The sequence below is a fragment of the Lagopus muta genome, chromosome 2 (assembly GCF_023343835.1).
Source record: "Lagopus muta isolate bLagMut1 chromosome 2, bLagMut1 primary, whole genome shotgun sequence".
NCBI lineage: Eukaryota > Metazoa > Chordata > Aves > Galliformes > Phasianidae > Lagopus > Lagopus muta.
The window spans coordinates 73,224,929-73,245,949 of record NC_064434.1 but is presented as its reverse complement, the minus strand read 5'-3'; the positions used below and the strand labels follow the sequence as shown (position 1 = coordinate 73,245,949).

Genomic DNA, 21,021 nt, shown 5'->3' with positions numbered 1-21,021 from the left:
TTCTATGATTCTATGAAACAGAAGCTCAGGTCCTGTGTCAAAGTGGGTGCAATTAGTAGAGGGATTAATAAAAAGACTCAATAAGAAAAACCTCAAATGCTCCCAAGACCATCTTGTTCCATTCTGAATCTCTTTTTTTATTTGTAAAGACTGGCATTACAATTGAAAAGGACTCAAAATGGAGTGACATACACATCATTGGTGTTTTATGATGCAACTGATGGGATCCCTGAATGGATATTGCTTCAGCTTTGATTTTAAAAAATAATTTAACAAGAAAATCTTCAACTCCACTATCAATCACAGGTGGCAGAAATGAAAAAAAAGAAAAACAAAAGAAACAAAACTATGGTCAGATTCATAACATATACACTGTTGACTGATGACACTTGTTTCAGATGTACAATAAAGCCCACAACACTTTATTACTATGGAGATAATTATTGTGAATGTTTTTTTTTTCATGTTGATCAACTTGCTTTTGAAGGTTGTTTCTTTGATTGTTTTAAACTTGCATAATAAACATGCAATGAAACATTTCTTGTTAAAGTGTCTTTTGTTTTTTTTGTGTTTTTTTTTTTGCAGTCTTCTAATACAAAGATCTCATAAAGTTGCAGTGTTGTATTAGAGCATTACCAAAATAAAAGCAAAAGCTAAAGAGGAAGGTAAATGTGAACTGAACTCAATGAGAATAACCTAATCTTGTCCTGAGACACTCCAGTCTTAATAAAAAGATGTGCACAATCAAGTCCCTTCCACCCAAATCCACCAAAATCACAAAATAAATATTAACTTGGAAGAAAAGGAAGACAGAAAGAAAAATAAAAATATGATGTCATCATGCACTCATCTTCTGCATAGCTCAACCCACATATAGTAAGGCACTATTTCCCAACAACTTTGTGTCCACAACAATCTTTTACAGTGCTCTGTGAACTACATATAGTTCCTTCCAGGATGATGAAATAAATAGATTGAACGAGTGTTGCTACTGTGTCACCCCATGTGTGATTTTATAGATAAGGGCATAATCTGGCAGTTTCAGAAAGAAGCTGTCTCAAGTCTCTTCTTATGTGTGCATGTTATTTATATGGATATCTTTTGTCTGTGCAAGTGGTTGATCTGTTTTCCAGAGTTGCTGTTGTTTTTAATTGTTCTTTACTCCAGTGTTCTCAAAGCAAATACACAAGAAAATACAAGTTGGGTCATTAAAAACAGAGCTTTGGTGCTCCAAAACCACAGTTTGGGGGATTTAAGAAATCCGTTGGACATTCCAAAAGGACTTGGAAAACACATGGACATATTTCAAGTGGAAATCCTTGTCTTTGCTTAATTAAGCTGGTCTTCATACTGTTTTCGGAAACAATCACCAGCAGGAAAAAACTCCCAGCATCGTTCTTGATACATTTTCCATACATAAGATTCCTGAAATAAACAAAATTTAAGTGGCTTAAATAGCTCCAATGAGAAAGAATCAGGCATGCCTCTTTAAAAACAAACAAACCAAAATACATTGCTTCCCTTCCTTAATTCTTTGGTTTCTCTACATCAATTTATAAAATCATGTTAATTTTTGGATGAGTTTAGAGTAGATTTTACATATGATTACCCGGTCAAAAAACAAAAGAGAAAACACGTAGAAGAGGACCAGGTCATTTCACATCCAGGAGCACCGTAAAGCTTAAGTAAAGCTTGTCACAAGATCAAATACCAGCATAAGTATAATATTTTCCATCATAGAAATTTGACTGAATTTCTGCATCAGTCCTTCCAAAGCATGCAAAAAATGCATAAAATAAAATGGACTTTAAAGATTTGAAAGAATAATAAACAGCAATGAAAAAAAATCCTCTTAAAATTGTTCTCCCAGCTTTCTTTTCAAATACCTGCATAAGTTATTTCATACTGCTCTATCTAGAAATGTAGACACAGAAGACCATATAACTGATGAATAATATTAAAGGTCAAAGACAACAATAAGAGATTCAACAGGGTGAAAAGAATGTTGCTTTCACAAGGTGCTTAAATGTTTCTCATTATTTCTGTTTACATATTCTATTTATATTTTTTGGAAGTAATACTTCAAAAAGTCAGATCAGATAAGAAAAGCATTAGAGAATTGATAATCTAAAATTAAGAAACAAAGTCCCAACAAACATTCAGAACAATAACAATTAAGTTACTTACTGCATAGAATCATTAGAATACTCTTAGTTTTGGCAAGTCTGAATGATTTTTATTTTAGAATCAGTTTTATTTATTAACTGTTGATATTCAAAGAGTTGTTTGCCTACCTGTCCTGTATGTTCCGTTTCATCTTTGTTAATAAGATACATCAGAAAAAACCTACAATGGAAAAAAAAAGACGTTGTGAATATAGTACAGCACCAGTCAATCTACAGACACAGGTGTATTTTTCAATATGTCATGTACAGTGAAAAAAATGCTGCTCCTGAGTTCACAAGTTTCTAAGTTATATTTTCAATGATATTCTCAGACATATTAAACATGGTTTCCTCACACTTATAATATGCACTTATTATTCAATGAAAAATACACCAAAACGCACAAGATTTCATTTGACTTGCAGTAACTACTTACCTCATATGAAGAATTCCTAAGCTTGCTGACAGAAAATTATACTAGATGTTTCTACAAACACTAACTTGCAGATAGAGAATAGTAATTAGATTTTTAAAAAAATAAATACATAAATACATAATATAAGTAAGAAACTGGAAATATTTACTAGTCACATATCAGGTTCCTAATTTTTATCTCCTTGCTCACACAAAATGGGTGTTTCAGAACCAAACTGAAAAAAATACATTGAAGTTCATAAAGTTCCTGCTCCTACCTCCACTGAAATTCTATCACTTCACTAAGGCAAAAAAACCTGTGCTAATAGCAAACATTTTTCTTTCTCATGGACTCTATTAAAGAAGAAAAAAAAAAAAAAAGAAGGAAATATCTCCCTTGTTCATTCAGGCAACATGAGTGCACATCAAAGCCGATCTATAATGACTCTTATTAATGGAATGGAGTTAATCAGGAGTTAACAAGAAATTCATTTTTACTGTACTTACAAATAATTGGCCAAGTTGTGCTCCTGCAGTGTATGAGTTTCAAAGCCATGGGGCACTGTATCAAAGTAGTCATTTCCTATTCCACAGATAAAGCACTTTGTCTAAAAGAAAGAACACAGATTACAACACTTATTTATAATGCATCTTTGCAACCCTTTGAGAAAATACACCCCAAATGCAGTAATTTTCTTCAAAATATCAATGCATCAACTATAATATGTACTGAACAGAAAAGCTGCTCTTTTGATGATTGAGACTGACTGCTTCAGCCAAAACACCCAAACAGAAGATTGACTGCCATCAAAGTAACATATTAATGTTCAATCAACCAATAAATCCTAGTACCAGTAGGTGAGCAGGTATAAGAAGAATGAATGGCACTAAACAGCCAAAGTCTACTTTTTTTTCCTTTGAACACTGTCAGCAATACTCACTGTAATGCAAGGCAGTATCTACCTTAACGCTTGAGTTTTTAAGCTGAATATGCTTTTATATTGCAGAACACATTAGTTCTCAACATATTTCTGATTTCTTATATACACACTTAAATGACAGAACAGAAAACCAGCAAGTACTGGTTTTGCACTGGACATTTGCACATATAGATTAATCAAAGAAAACTACACCTGAGATGAACTGTATCTTCACAGTGTTAACCATGCTAGACACCTCTAGTCACAAGATTCAAAAGACTTAAATAGTCGTGGATATGGAATTCATTATAATGTACAGCAACAAATATTTTTTTGTTATTTACGTAAGTGAAAACACACAATCTAAAGCTTAAAAGGTCATGAGAAAAACAAAAAAGTTTTTTTTTGTTGATTTATCTGCAAAAAACTGGCTGTACTTACAAAAAGTATTAAAGAACAGTACGAATTGGCAAATAAATCCTAAATATGCTAAGAGCAGAATTACAGCACAGAGTTTGTGCCCCATACAAGTTAAGAGCTGTCAACAGCATGCCTCTTTCATAGTGCAGATCAAAGAGTGGTAATGTTATTCAGAACTTGCATTCTAGCAGAGTTTTCTCGTCAAAAAAAGTGTGACCATAAGAACAAGGGAGGTGATTCTGCCCTCTATTCTGCTCTCATGAGCACCCCACCTGGAGTGCTGCATCCAACTCTGGAGCCCTCAACATAAGAAGGACTTAAAGCGGTGAGAGTGGGTCCAGAGGAGGGCCATGAAAATGATCAGAAGGCTGGAGCACCTCCCTATGAGGACAGGCTGAGAGGGCTGGGGCTCTTCTGCCTAGAGAAGAGAAGGCTCCAAGAAGATCTTATAATGATCTTCCAGCACCTGAAGGGAACCTACAGGAAAGCTGGGGAGGAACTTATAGTGACAGGATGAGGAGAAATGGTTTTAAACTGGAAAAGGGTAGATTTAGACTAGATATTAGGAAGAAAATCTTTACTGTGAGAGTGGTGAGAGACTAGAACAGGTTGCCCAGCGAGGTTGTGTGGGCCTTTGAGCAACCTGGTCTAGAGGGAGGTGCCCGTGTCTGTAGTAGGAGGGTTAGAACTAGATAACATTAAAAGTCCCTTTCAATCCAAACCATTCTGTGATACTATGATGAATATTTATGATAATTAAATAAAATGGAAAATAAAAACAATAAGTAAATTGTCTCTCATTTACTTTTACATCTCAGTTCATCTGATAAAAAGAGCACTGGATTCTGTAAATAACTATATATTTATTCTCGTCTCAGTATCACCCTTTGACTCAACACCAATGTTCAGAAAACCTGAAAATAGAATATAGTTCAGCAATCATATGTTATTACCTCCATGTCTTCCTTAACTTGTTCTTGTTGATCTCTTAACTCACCAAAAGCATCAATAATTAACCCTAGAAATTAAGACAGAATAGTTAATGCTGAAGAACCGTGACAAAGAATATTTGGAAATTCAGGGACAAGTCCAACAAAGAACATTAAACAATAGTCTTGTATAGAAATAGTAGAAACTGTTATAGCTTCAAGAAAACATCCAGACAAAAACATCTAGATATATGAAAGAAAATGAACTAATTAAAGAGAACAGCTACCTGTAACTGTCACTATAATGTGGAATTATAAAATACGGTATAAGCAGATTTCTGTTTTATTCGCAGAACTCTAACCTTAACTCAATATGAAAAGACACGTGATTTTACAATGATGGAAGCTTTAACAAAGAAAGAGCCCTACGATACATATAACAGTGCTCAGGAATTTATTACATAGCAAATGCAGAGAGGCCCAGATCTAATGCACCTTCTGTCACTATGGTTGCCATTTACTTTGAGGTTCCACTGTCAAAGCTTAACAGACGTAAGTGACCATTTCAGGAAGATACAGAAAGAAGAACCACTGACTCAGTGGCTCAGATTATAAATTTCTAACAATCCTCCCTTTAATTACACCATTACAAGTACAGACTAATTGTATGATCATTACTGAAACTACTGAGCTGTAAACTGATGAACGTCAGATGATGATTATGCTCAAAGCTTGACAGCTACAGACTCTATTCTTAGGTGAGTCACAAAATGAATAAATAGTATGAGATATGCTACTGCAGTCTATGAAAAATTAAGCACCCTCCCCAACCCTTGAAAACATCTTGTTTCATTAAGAGTTATAAACTTAATAGAAGCTTAGAGATGCCCTCTAAACTCCCTTGAAGGAAGTGAGAAAAAAGCATTCTTATTGATGTAAAAATGTTATGATTTACCTAACTGTTAGCTGATAGAAGATAATAATTCTTTCTAATCACTTCTTTTGTGACATCATTACAGGAGTCTTTTAGAAGAGACAAAGGGAAGACAGATACTCTAGGGGCATCAATGTTCTAATGACTTTTTTGTTTCTTTTGATTCAGGCAGAGCCTGTTGTTTATGTGTAGACTAAGAAGAACAGCATAGAGATAAACAACATCTTGGTGTGGTTTACCTTATAAATCTGCTTTTTAGTTGCCCTAGTGTCCTGGTTTAAATTTACGCATGCAATATCTGCATCACTAAAATCCACGTATTATTAAATAATGCTTTCAGTCGCTGCAAGCTACAAATATATACCTTGAATAATGGCAAGCAGGATAACAATCACAAAAAAGAAGAAAGTGATGTCAAAGATAATTCGATAGATTTCATATTCATCTCCTGCTGGATCCTCTATTTCATCACCAATGCCTCCACCTGCACGCACTCCAACATACATGTGAAACATGTAGCACTAAAAAAACAAACAAACAAAAAAACAAAAGTCTAAAAAGTTTTCTGTATATGCAATTAAAAATATCCAGTGTAGCAAATTCAGTAATTAGCAGAACTGTTCTATGTTCTAGCAACTAGACAATATAATGTAACATATTTCTCTTTCTGGTTACGTGCACTTCTGAGAGAACAGAAATGCTGCTGTGAAGCTGTAACCATAGCACTTCGTGGTCTGTAGTCATGTCTCAATTCAAAAAGATTTTATATTGGATTACCTAAGCCCAGCAGTAGATCATGATTGAGGTACAGAAATTTCAGCATGCAGTAATGTGCAAGTAGGAACAATCACTGCCACCTTTTCACCCCCTTTTCCACCACACTTTCCCACCAGCTCAAGATTGAATTGCTTGCCCCATTGCTGATGTTTCAAACAAAAATGGAAATAAAAATAAATAAATAAAAGAGGAAAACAAAACAAGAACAACAAAATCACCATTCAATAAAAAACAAAAAACATTGAACAACCTTTGAGGATGTTTGTGCAGAGGACAGGCTAGTGACAAAAAAAGGAGGAGGCTCACTGGAGACCTTACTGCTCTCTACATCTACATGAAAGCAGGTGATGAAGTGGGGGTCAGCCTCTTCTCCCACATAACTAGCAATAGGACTAGAGGGAACAGTCTGAAGTTGCGCTGAGGAAGGTTCAGGTTGGATACTAGGAGAAACTTCTGCTCTGACCGAGTGGTCAGGCTCTGAAATGAGCTGCCCGGGGATGTGGTAGAGATACCATACTTGGATGTGTTCCAGGAACGTTTAGATGCTGTATTGAGGGACATGGTTTAATGAGAAATATTACTGGTAGGTAGATGGTTGGACTGAATGATCTTGGAGGTCTTTTCCAGCCTTGGTGCTTCTATGAATTCCCAGGAAGTGGTTCAGGTTGCATAACAAAATACATTTAATAATTTAATACATTTAATAACTAAAATACATTTGATTTTGTTCTATGTTACTTTTAGACTGATCTTAATAGTAATATATCTTAGATATCTGTGGGATTTAAGCTCTAATTACTATCCAAAACCTGGCACCATCTCAGCAACTAATTAGTAATTTTTAGTAAGAGAATAGTGAAAGGAAGATAATCATGACAACTCCTGGTAAAGGAAAGTAATGGATATTAAAAATTAAACAATCATTTCAGAACTTAAATTACACATGAAATTCCTTGTCTGTAACTGACCAACCTCCTGAGTGACCTACTGAACCTATAGATTCAGCCCTTTAACTGACTGAGATCATGCTTTAAGTTGATCTTTACTTTTGCAGAAATTATGATAAAGAATACTATCATATTTATATCACCCGTTTAAAGAAGTATTTGTTTAACACACGTAGGGTATAGTTGTTCAAGGGGTGTTCATGAATTTGTTTCTTTCCCTTACATTTGTCTTTCTGTTGATGACCAATGATATTGTTGTATGAGTAAGAATTACACAAAAAAACAAGGACAAAAATATAACTGTGTGCAAAAAAAAAAAAAAGCAGAGACTTACTTAAGTTACTTAATTAAGACTTACTGTTAGCATATCATCGCATTTCATATCTGGCATATCACCATCTTCACTTTTGTTGTAGAACTTTCGGAAAAAATTGAATGCCACTACTGTGTACAAGTATACCACTACTGCCAGTAATCCCACTGTTAGGACAAGCTGGAAAAAAAATACAGTTATAGTTGTCTTCCTTGAAGGTCTTTTGAACAAACCAATGAAAAAAGATGACAGTTGATACCTGTTTGCCATTGTGGGTGACTGATGAGAGTATAGTTCGTAATGTCTTGAATCCCATTGCAATGTCAAGGAGATGAGCAGCAAAGAAAAAATTGTTGTAGTGGCCAAGGACTGACATGGTCATGTACCAAGCTAGGTAAAGGAAAGACTAACAGAAAAAACAACTACATTACAAAATAGAATTAATGACTATTATGTCTAACTTAATTCACAGTGCTTATGAAAAGTAGAATTGCTTGAATGTGCTTTTCAATTAAACAGAAAATTGCGATTTTTTCTTACACAGCCTTTGAAGAAATTTCCTTTTGTTCAAAAATATAAAATCTGCAAATGCAGAGTGCACAAAAAATGGTCAAAATTGACTAATTCTGCATTTCAATTTTGAAAAACTTATTTTGAAGTGATTTTTTTTAATTGTAAGTTTTTGGATATTTACATTTAATTATTGATACACTAAGGAGATTAGTGACAAACAAAAAGATAAAAAGTAATTCAAAAGTTAATTCAAACTACTAAAACTGCTACTTAACTGTTTAATATAATTTATGTAGCTTACTATTCCTACAAATCTTAATTTCACTTTTTCCTCTATCATTTTAATTTTATTGGACTTAAAGACAATAAAATTTGTCTTCTTACATACAAGAGAAATTACAAGACAAAAGTACATTACAAGAGAAATTTCAGACATTCTGTTAAAGGAAAGATAATCCTGAACAAAAACAAAAACTCTTTACAGGTCATGCATTCAGTGGACCTGGTGAATTCTCATCCCAACCTCAACCTGTCTTTTCAGTCTTCCTGACTGAAGATAGATTACATCTTCATCCTCCAGCAGTCCTTTTTCCAAAATGATTTGTTACCCAGCAATTCTTACAGCAGAAAAATTAGCTAAGACAGGAGAACCATGATCATGACTGTTCACATTCAAAAGATGAGCAATATTTTAAGCTGCAAGGTATATAAATGGCCTTGTTTATCATTCCTTAAGAGTCATTTTTCAAATGAGTAAAATCATTAGCTTCATTTTGTGTAAAACCCTACTAACAGTTTCAGTGATATAAATTACAGTAATTCCACACACGTTAACTATACTGATTTGACTTTTCCATTCAAGTGACTGCAGATCTAAAGATTATGAACATGAAAAATTCTAATTTGAATATATATAGATAATTTTCCAATTCTACAGCACAATCCTTGCTTATTCCTCCTGAATAAATAAACATTTCAGAAGGGGAGAGATGGGAAGGAGTAAAACAAACTGAGATTCTTTATACTCACACAACTGGGAAAAGATTTGGACACTTTCTTTTTAAACATCCAAGACCTTTATGTAGTAAATTAAATATAATTCAGAATATTTCATATGCTCTCTGAAGCACTTCAAGTTAAGATGGCTATATTTTTAAGAAGGTATAAATGTGGGCATATATATACATATACATACGCATACAAATATATATACTGATAAACTTACATTATCAGTGAAAACAACTCCTAATTTCCACATCTGATACTTAACGTCAATGGAGTTTAGCCTGTAAAAATAAATAAATAAATCACATTTTATATAACAACAAAATAAGAATTTATGCAACATGATCTACAGGAAGAGTATTGTCTCATAAACAGAGGACATTACAGTTGGTTTATTTATCTCAAGCTGAAATACATCAGAACCTTTTCCCAATTCACTTTTACTCTGGCATATACTTGAAACAAAAGCAGAAAAGTAGATTACTACGTACTATTTTGGAGTCATCAGACCTGGAGCTGATCAATGTCTGCAATGCAAAGTCAAAGGGAACTTATCTGCTAACACTGAACCCAACTGAGCTTGAGGACTGCTTCTACTGATGCTACACTCTTCATTGTGCTGTAAATATTTAAATACTGAATCTAATGGATGCATGAGTTTGGGCAGCTTCACACATGTTCAGTTTTGAACCTGGTATAAAGTAGATAAATGTAAATTTCTGAAGAATGTGATTTTCTGCAAATCTCCATCACAGCTGTTTATTTTCTCATAGCACATTCACTTGATATAGGTATGGAATGATTTCTCCTAGGAGAGTGTGAAAGATGCGTGAAATCATAATTTATTTTTGTTGCTGTTAACGTATACAAAATAAAGCAGACATTAGAAATATAACAGAAAGATATGATTCTAAGATAAGCATTTCGTCAGACTTCTCCAACTACTTCATTCTGGTCTCCTTTTTTTCCAAGAATATCAATACAAATATTATTTTATTTTTTTTTTCCTAAATAAGAGTCATGAGCACACAGGGAAGATTAGGTAGTTTTGCTGTCTTTTTCTATCAACAATAACACACACACACACACAAAAGAAAAAGAAAAACAAAAAGAAGAAGAAACAGAAAAAGAAGAAGAAAAACAAAAAAAAAAGAAAGAATATTTCCTAAATCCAAGTTTATCCAACAGCAAAAAGGCAGGAAAGTATTCTGGAAAGTAATTTTGCCACATTATTAAATTGTATTGTTATGCCACAGAGCCTTTGCATATTAACACAGTTTTGGTTGTTTAGGCAGACTCTTCTTTCTTGGTTTTACTTTTCAGTTTCATCTTTACAAAAACAGCCCTTTCCAGAATGCAGTTCTTATCTACTAGCAGTCCTACTGTCTACATCATATAATTCTTGTAAATACACTGTAAGTGCTATTGTTATAGAAAATTATCCATATGCCCTTACATTATAATCTCTATAGCGTAAAAAGTGCTCTGCAAAAACTGAGGATATCTCTTCATCTCTTCTGTAAGGATGAAAATGATTACTATTACTCTGACTACTTCAACGTGTAGGAGATTATTCTGATGTATGGCAAGTACGTAGTTCAGGGAAAACAAATTATGAGAAGATGTAAAGACTAATCATCCAACTTCCAATGTTTTACTTGGTGGTTTCACCATCAATATCACTTAAATATATTCTACCATTTCCTTGAAACCTAAATGTACATTGCCAATTTTATCATTTCATTCTGATTGAGATGAAAAATAAAAAATGTGAGTTTCTAGCCCAGTTGTACCAACACTATTAGAATAGAAATAACGTGATGCTTTCAAGTATCTGTGCATTAACCTGAATCTTCATACGTAAGAAAAGAGGATTCTTTTTTGATAAGTGCTCTATAATGAATTAATTCACAGTGAAATTCAATTTGCAAATTGTTTTCTCTTATATAGCCTTTTTTTCTTTTTTTCTTTTTTTTTTTTTTACAGAAGAGAAGACATAGTACGAAAATTCAAACCTAAATGACAAACCAAATTCACAGTTTAAACCACCAACAAAAAACACCTCAAAAAGCCCTCAAACCACACCAAAATAAACAAACAAAACCAAACAAGAAGCAAATGCTTACACAGCAGATAAGGAGCTATCCTTCTTTGGTTTCTTCTTTTCTCGAGCATCACTAAAATCCAGAGCAGCTTTGTCCATTCCTAGTAACTCACTGATTCTGTCACGGCCATAGAACTCACCATATTTATCCATGACCTAAAGTTTGGATGAACATTCAAGAGAAGCAATGGGTAGAAGTTTGTTTTCTGAAGACAAGAAATTTAACACACATGATCTTTTTCATTTGTTTGTTTCTATCTGTCTATCATACTGTTTAGTAATTTTTTCCTGCTTGTTATCAATCACTTGATAGAGGCAAGAGAGCTTGTAAAAAATGAGGTGTTTCTACTCATTCAGTGATAATAGGTAGAGGAAAACAACTTAGCAGAAACAGAATAACTAAATTAATATTGTCACATGCCAAAAAAAAACCATCAAAACATATGTTTAGCTCACACAGGCAAGAGATGTTTTGGCTATTGTATCTACATGAAAAGCTCTGATTAAAGTAAGATCTGTTGAGGGAACTATTTGACCCTTACTCATTATTATTTTAAGAAACAAATGAAAGAATAAATATTTATCATTTAAATTTTCTTTAAATAGCTTAAATATGTTGATGGACACTTTCAGATTTTTCTTTAATGGGAAGTACTTCACAATGAAAAAGTTATGATAAATGTCCTCACTAACTAGCACCACTGCATAATTTTATGATAGTTAACAATACAACAAATAATATAATATAGATAATGTAGGAATCACAAGATCTTTTACAGAGACTTAATGCTTTTAAGCAAATTCATCTTTCTGGTAATGACAGAGCTAAAATGTTATTGAGTGAACTCAAACTATTCATTTCAAACTATTTCTTACAAAATTTGACGTGTTTCATGGGAAATATTTCTGGAAAAGAACTTATGCTTCTCATTCTCACTAAAAACACAACTCCTCACTAAACATCATCCATTTCTTCTCACTTTTAAATCAGCACTCAAAGAAGTACACAATTATGGATAAAAAGACCATAACTGAATGACTATGAAGGTGAGAGATGATATTTTACCAGCTTTCTAATAAGTAATACTTAAAGAATTTGTTGACAGTTTTTGAAATTTTTAGACACAAGCCTTCTTTGTCATATGCCTGAAAAGCAGTGCTTCATGACTGTGGATCATTCACTAGCATGGGGAATTTGTTGCATCTCGTCTTTATTTAGATAAACAGATAGAAGCATGTCACTAACAACTCCATAAATACTGAAAATACTTTAAACAGCAAAGCAAATATACAGCTCAAACAAATTTTTTAGACAGGGAGACCTAAAAATTCTACTAGCAAAATTTCTGCTACTATTTCAGAAAACACGTTTCCAGAAGTGATTAAAGTTTGGCATTAAAACAGTCTGAAAGAGGGATAAACCTGATCCAACAACAGATATACCCACTTTTTCAAACGTGGTCAAATACAATAAGAATGTTTTTTACTGTATGATATCATGAGAAAACACTGAGAAAACATTTGACAAACAGCTCATATGAAAAAAAAGAAACCTTCAAAAGCCTCTGGTAACAGAGGACTTATTTTTTGATAAGACAACAATATGACAAAAGCTCTTACGCATGTCTACCAAGGAGCACAGAGAGACAATGCTGTGGAGAGAGTTCAAATAATACTTTGCTCTTACTTCCAGAACCATAACGGTTCAGAACGGTTGGACTGGATGATCTTGAAGATCTTTTCCAACCTTGGTGATTCTATGATAACAGGAGTTGTCAGTCATCAGCCCATCGAAGGCCAATCTCCACAAGCCAGAGGAGCACAGGGAACAACAGCAGGCAGGAACTCAAATTATTCACTTTCAAGAAATTGACTTTCTGCCTGGTTCCTTCCAGAGCTGTTCCAGAAAAGACCAACTCCCAATATCCAGGCACAAAACTTGCCAAGTTGAGTCACGTAAAGATTTTCAGATCACCTTTTAGACTAATAGGTTGCCTGGGGGTGTGGGACAGAGGGGAAGATCATTTGGAGGTTGCATGAGACTTACTGCCTGTTATGGATGGGAATCAAAAGTGGGAAGCAAGATGGATTTACGTGGATTTATAGGAGCAAGTGTGACGAAACAAAGGACTAAGAGAAGAAATGGGCCAGTATGGTGTCTATCATTTGCTGGTCAGTGCCGCTGTTATGCTATGCCCTATGCCTAATCATCTCAATCTACATTATCTCCTTATAGAATTGCTTACTTTTTAGTGATCAAAAACTCTCTATACTGTGTGCTTATATGTGCATACAAGGATGTGAGCGTGGCAACTAGATTCACAGAGACAAAACTATTTATGCATACTGTAATATACACACAAGTGTACACATCTCTACAGAATTTCATGAATGTATTTGAAATTTCTGGTTTATAGTACAAGTCACGTAGATGGAACATCTTGTAAGAATAGCTACCTAAATTACAAAAAGAAGCCACCCATAATCTGTTAATATAAGGTAAAAAATTATGTGTATAATTTAAATGGAATATATGGAAATATATATATATTGAATCAATATTTTATTTGAAGAAATGTAGACTACACTTCTTTCAAAAATGAAAAAAAAAACCCACCATGCATTAAAGCTTTACTTTAACTTCACATATATTTTTGAAAATAAACCTTACCTTTCTTTTCACAAATTTGTCCCAGTAGTTGTTTGGAAAAGACCTGAAAAATACAGATGAAAAAAGAGCACATTTTAGATGATTGTGAAGAGATAGAATAATTACTATGATACAGAAATTACATACTTATTTGTTTCTAACTAATTTGTTGTTATCACCAGCTGACAATTCAGATAGTCACTGGAATGAAAGCTACCAAATAGCATGGAGCCTATCACACTACCATGTCTGCAAAAGGGCAACTGAGCTGATGGTTGCTGGTGGAACCAGACAAGATTCCAAAGCATTTAAGTCACATAATTCCAACAGGCAAAGAGTCAGACTTTTAAATATGTTCTCAAAGGAGTGTTCAAGAGCCAATAAAAGTATCCAAGCCATAGCTCACTCGAACTGACAGCAAGAAACAATCATCACCATGCTTGTCAAAAGAAATTGTTTTTTTTTCTCTTTAATATGTAAGCTGCTCCAAGATAGTGAAAAATAGAGGGAAAAAATTACCTCCTTTTGTTACGCTGGTCCCTCCTCTCTTGATGCAGCTCAACAATAAATAATAATAAGAAAGAATAATTCCTTACAAAGCTGTAAAGATAGACTAAGCAAAAACTCACTGTGTGTTGATTACAAGTCTATCCCATTGCCCTTTAATATCATCTTCTGAGGGCTGTTCAGTGATATACAGCCCATCAAATTCCAACTTCCTTGCTACTTCCTTTTCTCTCTTAAAAATTACTAGTGGGACCTGCAGTTGGAAAAACATGTAAGAAATTAGTTAAAAACGCACTGAGATGTCTGAAAACTCAGAGGAAAGGCTGTTTCTTTAGAAAAATTAAATATGAAAACTGAATAAATATAAAGTAATAGTTCAAAAAATTCAAAGAATTGACAATTGACCAGAACACCCTGAAGATATAGATGCACATGGACCAGTTAGTTCAGAATCACAGAATTATGAGTACACTGCACAGCTGTAATAAGATGACCAAAAAAATCTGAACGTACTTCCAATAAAATTAGTTGCACAGTTCCACAGAACTATTAGAACTGGTCATATAAAAGAGAGCTAAAATAAATATAAAAAAATACATATCCTAAAATCCTTAGAAATTCTAGTTCTAAAATATTCATTTGGGATCACACTTTTGGATGGCGTTTTGGCACCCAGATGTGTAAGACATTGCCTTTCATTTGTTAAAGAATCCTTGAAGTTTCACATGGAGAACAGCAGGAAGAACAGACTGTGAGCAGTTAGAAGTAAAATCCTTAAACATTGTTCACATTCTGTGTATTTGATTCATTATCTGTGCTTCTTTGCCAGCAAAGACACCTGAACAGCAAGGATCAAGTTTTTTTATGCCTCATTTTTGTACTTTGGATGACAATCAAAAGAACATTTTGAGAAGGGAGACATAACTAGCAGTCCCAGTAGAGTGTTCTTTTACTTAGAAGTTTGTTTCCGATAGAAATGGATGCTTTGTTGTGTTAACATGCACAGTGAATTGCTTCGTTAGGTTTTTATTTTGAAAATAAATGCCACTGTAATTACTTCACAGGTCTTCAAAATGCATCCATATTGCAATGGTGTCAGTATGACTAGTAAAGACTTTCCATGGGTATACTGAAAAAATGACAATGAAAAGTAGACTAAATTAAGATGATCATTGTATTACACACAGTAACAATAGTACCGATCTTATTTTCATGCAACTAATTGAGAAAAATGTAATGGAATTCATGTGGAACACTCTCCAGAAACAAATGTACATAGAAGATGTAAATAAAAAAATATTTTTAATACTGCAATCAATGCATCTTCAAAGACAGAGACTGAAACCACATTTGGCCATTTCCTCATTTTCAGATTTGGAAAGAATGCAATTGTTATCATTATATACTATAAAGAATGCCTATCACTTCTAGTCAGGTAATAAATGTAGTTGTAAAGGACATTGTGGAAAAGTATTATTAAGAATTCAAGGGGATAAAAAGCTATGAAGTAGAAGAGGACATCTCCATACCCAGAAATCTGAGCCCTCGCTGTTCATGCCAACCAGTGAAACACAAAAATATTTTTAGAATTTATTGATCTGCAGAAAAACTTAATTTGTAGTGGCAAATCAAGCACTGCTTGACAGTTGCGAGAATTTTCTGCTATAATTAGCTGCCTGACGTGGTAACTGTGAAAACAGTGAACCTATGATCCAATGCCAGACCAGCAAAGCAGGCTCTGGCCTGGAACCTTCTGAATTCACAATTAACCTAATTTGTTTTTGATGCAGATTACACAAGCAGAATGGTATTTACATGATTTCCCAACTTGTTTAAGAAAAGGTTCCAATTTATGCCACTCAGTGGACAAAAAGTTGGCAGCTAGAAGAAAAAACAGTGATGTGTTTTTCTTACTTTCAAACAGTAATACCCAATGATGCAGAAGAAGGAGATGACCGTATGTAAGATGGCCAAAATCCGCAGCGTGGGTTCCATGTAGCCACTGCTTTCTTCCAGGACATAATGCACTGCAATGACCCTCTGGCTGTCGCTCTCTAAGCTGTCCAACTTCATATTTTCTCCAGTAGACACTACAGGAATTTCCTTTTCTTCTATCACAGCAGAGGTGGAGACCTGTTTAAATCACTTAAATCTTAATATTATGGGTGTATTTCTTTGACAGATGTTTTATACTATTACAAGCTAAATAGTACAACTGAAAACAATCCAATCAAGGACAACAGAATTGTGAAGAAGTCTTTTTTTTTTTTTTTTTTTTTTTTTCCCCTTCAGAACAAAGTTTCATAGAGATCACTTCATCTTGTTACACTAAACTATGTCAGTGTTGATTTTCTTTTACTCTCTATTGCAATTGTGGACCATGCTGAATTTATCACTTTGAATCCAAGAAAGGGCATAGTCCTCCTGGAAGAAACTTCATGAACTCCTGACATTGCTGCATGCAATCTTTATGAGCAGGATTCTTCCATGAACTGAACTGAAAAATCTTCAGTTGTATTATATTTATTACAGACCTTGACAAAGATGATCCATGATATTCTACACAGCTGTGCATACTCTCTCAGGGAGCGTGAGGACACAAGAAGACATCTCAGCTGAGGTGTATTAGCCTAAGTTGTTAGTGAAAATTGGAGTTGGCTGAGTCACTGTACTATGAAATGGAGCACCTGAGGCACAGATACTTTCACTCCGCTGCATTTGTCATAGCACAGAACTCAGGAAATAGCTATTTGTGTATTTCATGCAAACACATCAGCTATCACTGTTAGATCTCTGAAGTATCAGTCTGCAGAAGGTATTAATTCTATTAGGTTGGCAGGTTTTTTTTTGTTTGTTTTTTTGTTTTTTTTTTTTACAATAGAACACAGTCTACAAAACCTGAATGCTTTTCAGAATCCAACTTTAAAAGTAACAGTATGATGAACATACCTTATAGAAAAGCAGGATGAAGTTGATGGCAAAGGCAACAAACAATGCCAACATCCTCATGTTATAAAAGTTTCGAGCAAAATAGTTCTGAAATAAAAATACCACAATCCTGAAATTCATCATTAAGTATTGTTTTAGAGAAAGTAAGCTACACAACTAATAAATTATCAGAAGTGTGATGAACATTCAATCTTAATCTGAAAAAACAGATCATTTTTTCATTCTGCTTCAGAATTTCCCACGATTTCAGTCAGACTATACGGTATGTAGGATATCAGCCACGCTAGTTTACTTTAGTGCCTTCAATGTCAGAAGACTGGAAAATTATGCATTAAATAAACTTTTCATGTATTTCTATCCCTTCTGATATTAAGAACATCAAAAATGAAAGCTGAAGCACAGTAAACTTTGAGAAAATTTTGTTCCAATGAGGAAATTCTTGCTTAAACCTATGTTCTATGGTGGACTGAATATTTAAGTTTCAAAACAATATCTAGATTTATAGTCATTTCATCTTGTCAGTTGGGATACTTCATTTCAAAGAAGTTTCACAACATACAATTTCCTTGTGAATCACCTTCAAAGAAGTTTCTATTTTCTATATCCTTCCATTTATCTAGGAAACAACAGTTTAAGAAATGAATTAACTGTTTAAAAAAAGCAAAAACTTCAAGGTTGCAAAATTGTGCTATTCGAAAGCCAGAAAAAGTTGAAGAAAATTTATTCCCAATTTTGCAAATGCATTTCCCTCATCCACAGAACTTTTACCCTTTACTTCTCATCCTATAATTAACAACGTATCACACTAAGAAGTCTGTACATAACAACATTTAAAAGAAGGCAACATTACTTTGTTTCTATCTTTCTGAGAGGTTATTTTTACCAGTTGTAACATTTTTTTTTATGTAGGTCACTGCATATTCCCAGTGCATAAATATTCTTCTACTTGTTTTTTACAACCTGGAAAATGGCTTTTTTTTTTTTTTTTTTTTTTTTTTTAATGGTTTTGGCTGGGATCGTAGAGACTCTTAAGATTCTGTATTCATTCTGTATTTAGGATTTTTGATTCAAACAGCGGTGACAGAACACTGATGTTTTTAGCTGTTGAGCAGTACCTGCCCAGAGCCAAGGACTTTTCTATTTCTCGCGCTGCCCTGCCAACAAGGAGCTGGGTATGCACAAGCAGCTGAGATGGGACACAGCTGGGACAGCTGACCAAAGCTGGCCACACACCCAGCAATAGATGCTAGGGGAAAGAGGGGGGAAGCAAGCAAGGGATATTCAGATTGATGGCGTTTGTCTTCCCAAGCAGTCATTAAACATGATTTGCTCAGCTTTCCTGGGAGTGGCTGAACACCAAGCTGCCCATGGATGGCAGGAAATGAATTCCTTGTTTTGCTTTGATTTGCTTCCATGTGATGCTTTTGCTTTGCTAGTAAACAGTCTTTATCTCAGACCCTGAGCTCTCACTATTTTACCTTTCCAAGTCTGTCCCTGGCCTTATCTGAGAAAGTGAGCAGCTGCTTTTTTTTGTTGTTGTTGTGTTTGTGGTTTGGTTTTGTTTTTCACTTATCAATCCAAACCTTTGCCTTTATGTCCAATTTATGGATGACTGTGGATAGAAGAATGAATGAGACTTATCAGAAGTATATTTGTTTTTTTCAGTTTGGTATAATAATTTTGTGGTATATCTCTCTCATAACATGTAAGCCACAGGGCAGAAAACAACTTACAAGAAGCTTCTGTTGATATGCAATGATTTTCTTCCAGAAAGCTGATTCCTGAATTTCTTGTTCTCCATATCTGTGAGTATGAAGCTGTCTTAATTTCTGTTTTGCTTTGTCTTCCTTTGCTTTCTCTTCTTTTTCTCCATCCTCTCCTCTTAGGACACGATTGAAACCAAAATAACATTACAATTTAATAAAATTGACATAAAAATAACTAAACCACACCCTATGAGAAGATACTGCATCCTTTCATTTGGCTCAAGTAGTCATGATTCATGCAGTGCATAAAAATTGGTAATAAGTATAGACATCCATCTTCAGCATAAAGCACTGGCAATTGTGACATTCTGGTTAAATCTACAGATAATTGAATTTATTGGTTTGTCACCTTAGAGAAGTGACAATTGCTAACTGGTAGAGGCAGGTAACTAAGAATCTTCCAAACTTATTACCTAAAGCTCTGCTTCATAATTGTGCAGTTCATATTTGCGCTAGCAAATGTCTGTGCAACTGTCTGTATGTCTGAGCACTCCTATCCAACCTCATGCACTTGAACAATCTGATTTTCACACAAACTGAAGAATACTGTTTTTTCTTGTATTTACAAACCAAGCTTCATGCTTAACTTCTGCTTTTCTGTCCAGTTGAGGATGACATAAATACTCCGTCCAGGAGGAAAGAGGAGAAAGAAAGCTTGACAGCATTTCGATCTGAGATTATCACTGTGATGCTTACAAAAAAATCATAGCCAGTGGGCTGCCTTCTTGAAGCACATCTTAGGAACTCAGAATTATTTTGGAAACTAATGAGACTTGACATCATGATAGATGAAAGGATCACAGAAGACCATTTGAGGCCAAATCAGAGTGAGAGACAACTTACACTTTACATTATTAATCTGAGTATCTACAAACAGAATAACTGATGTCCTAAGCTGCTTCATAGTAGGATATTTTCAGCAACTTTCACTTGAAAGTTTATCTTACGCTAGGGGTGGCTTCAGGGTGGCTAACAGCATCGGACACTTGCATTCCTTACAAAGAATACAGGATCGTTGCAACTCACATAGCCAAACAGTGCAATCAACAGTGAACTTCAAAAGTCTGAAAGAGTCGCCTTTAATGCAGTCACTACAAATCTGTAGAAATTTTCTGTTTTACTGATTACAAAAAGAGTATTAATTATGGGGAAGAGTTCGTCATCCCAGGAGGGCAGTATGGAGATAGCTTGAGAGTAAGGGGTGCACTCAGAATTTTGATAGTGATATATCAACAACAGGAACCAAACACTTAGCAAGAACCATAAAAAAGGCAGATGCAGTGCCATGTTTTTACTGGCTAAAGCCAAGTCCTATGTTTTGCTTTTTTATTCTCAGTAATCTCATTAACATTAGATTTTATCATGTCTTAAAAAGTCTCAAATTATTATTTATCAAATGCTAATGATCCCCATAAAAATGCTCAAGTATTCAGTAATTCATTAAAAACCATGATGGAATAATAAGCTTTTGCAAAATCCAAATAGCTCAAAGTATGCCACAGCAAATGGGATGAGCAAAACAGATTCAGTCTCTACCCGGATAGATAACCACTCTGGAACACAAATGCTCTTACAATTTTTCCAAGAAAATTTCTTCTTATTCTCATACTCGCCAAGAAAACCCTAAATGAACAGATGAAAGTCAGCCCAATTAAAACAGTATAAACTGTATATATCTGATTTATCAGATTCAAGATTTTTTTAGAAG

General features: G+C 34.3%; 1 protein-coding gene across 6 annotated transcripts in view; it reads right to left on the bottom strand.

The window, feature by feature from the left end:
* Positions 1-554: 554 nt before the first annotated feature.
* RYR2 (ryanodine receptor 2) overlaps positions 555-21,021 on the bottom strand; it is a 342,228-nt gene continuing 321,761 nt past the window's right edge. For all 6 annotated transcript variants that reach the window (XM_048936711.1, XM_048936713.1, XM_048936712.1 and 3 more), the window contains 14 exons: positions 19,281-19,428; positions 17,548-17,634; positions 16,513-16,731; positions 14,721-14,851; positions 14,113-14,155; positions 11,464-11,597; positions 9,558-9,618; positions 8,079-8,225; positions 7,865-7,999; positions 6,147-6,303; positions 4,873-4,937; positions 3,087-3,187; positions 2,295-2,346; positions 555-1,425 (listed from right to left, as the gene is read on the bottom strand). In XM_048936711.1, the coding sequence (XP_048792668.1) occupies positions 1,330-1,425; positions 2,295-2,346; positions 3,087-3,187; positions 4,873-4,937; positions 6,147-6,303; positions 7,865-7,999; positions 8,079-8,225; positions 9,558-9,618; positions 11,464-11,597; positions 14,113-14,155; positions 14,721-14,851; positions 16,513-16,731; positions 17,548-17,634; positions 19,281-19,428 (1,576 nt within the window). In that variant the 3' untranslated portion in view covers positions 555-1,329. The remainder of the gene's footprint in view (positions 1,426-2,294; positions 2,347-3,086; positions 3,188-4,872; positions 4,938-6,146; positions 6,304-7,864; positions 8,000-8,078; positions 8,226-9,557; positions 9,619-11,463; positions 11,598-14,112; positions 14,156-14,720; positions 14,852-16,512; positions 16,732-17,547; positions 17,635-19,280; positions 19,429-21,021) is intronic.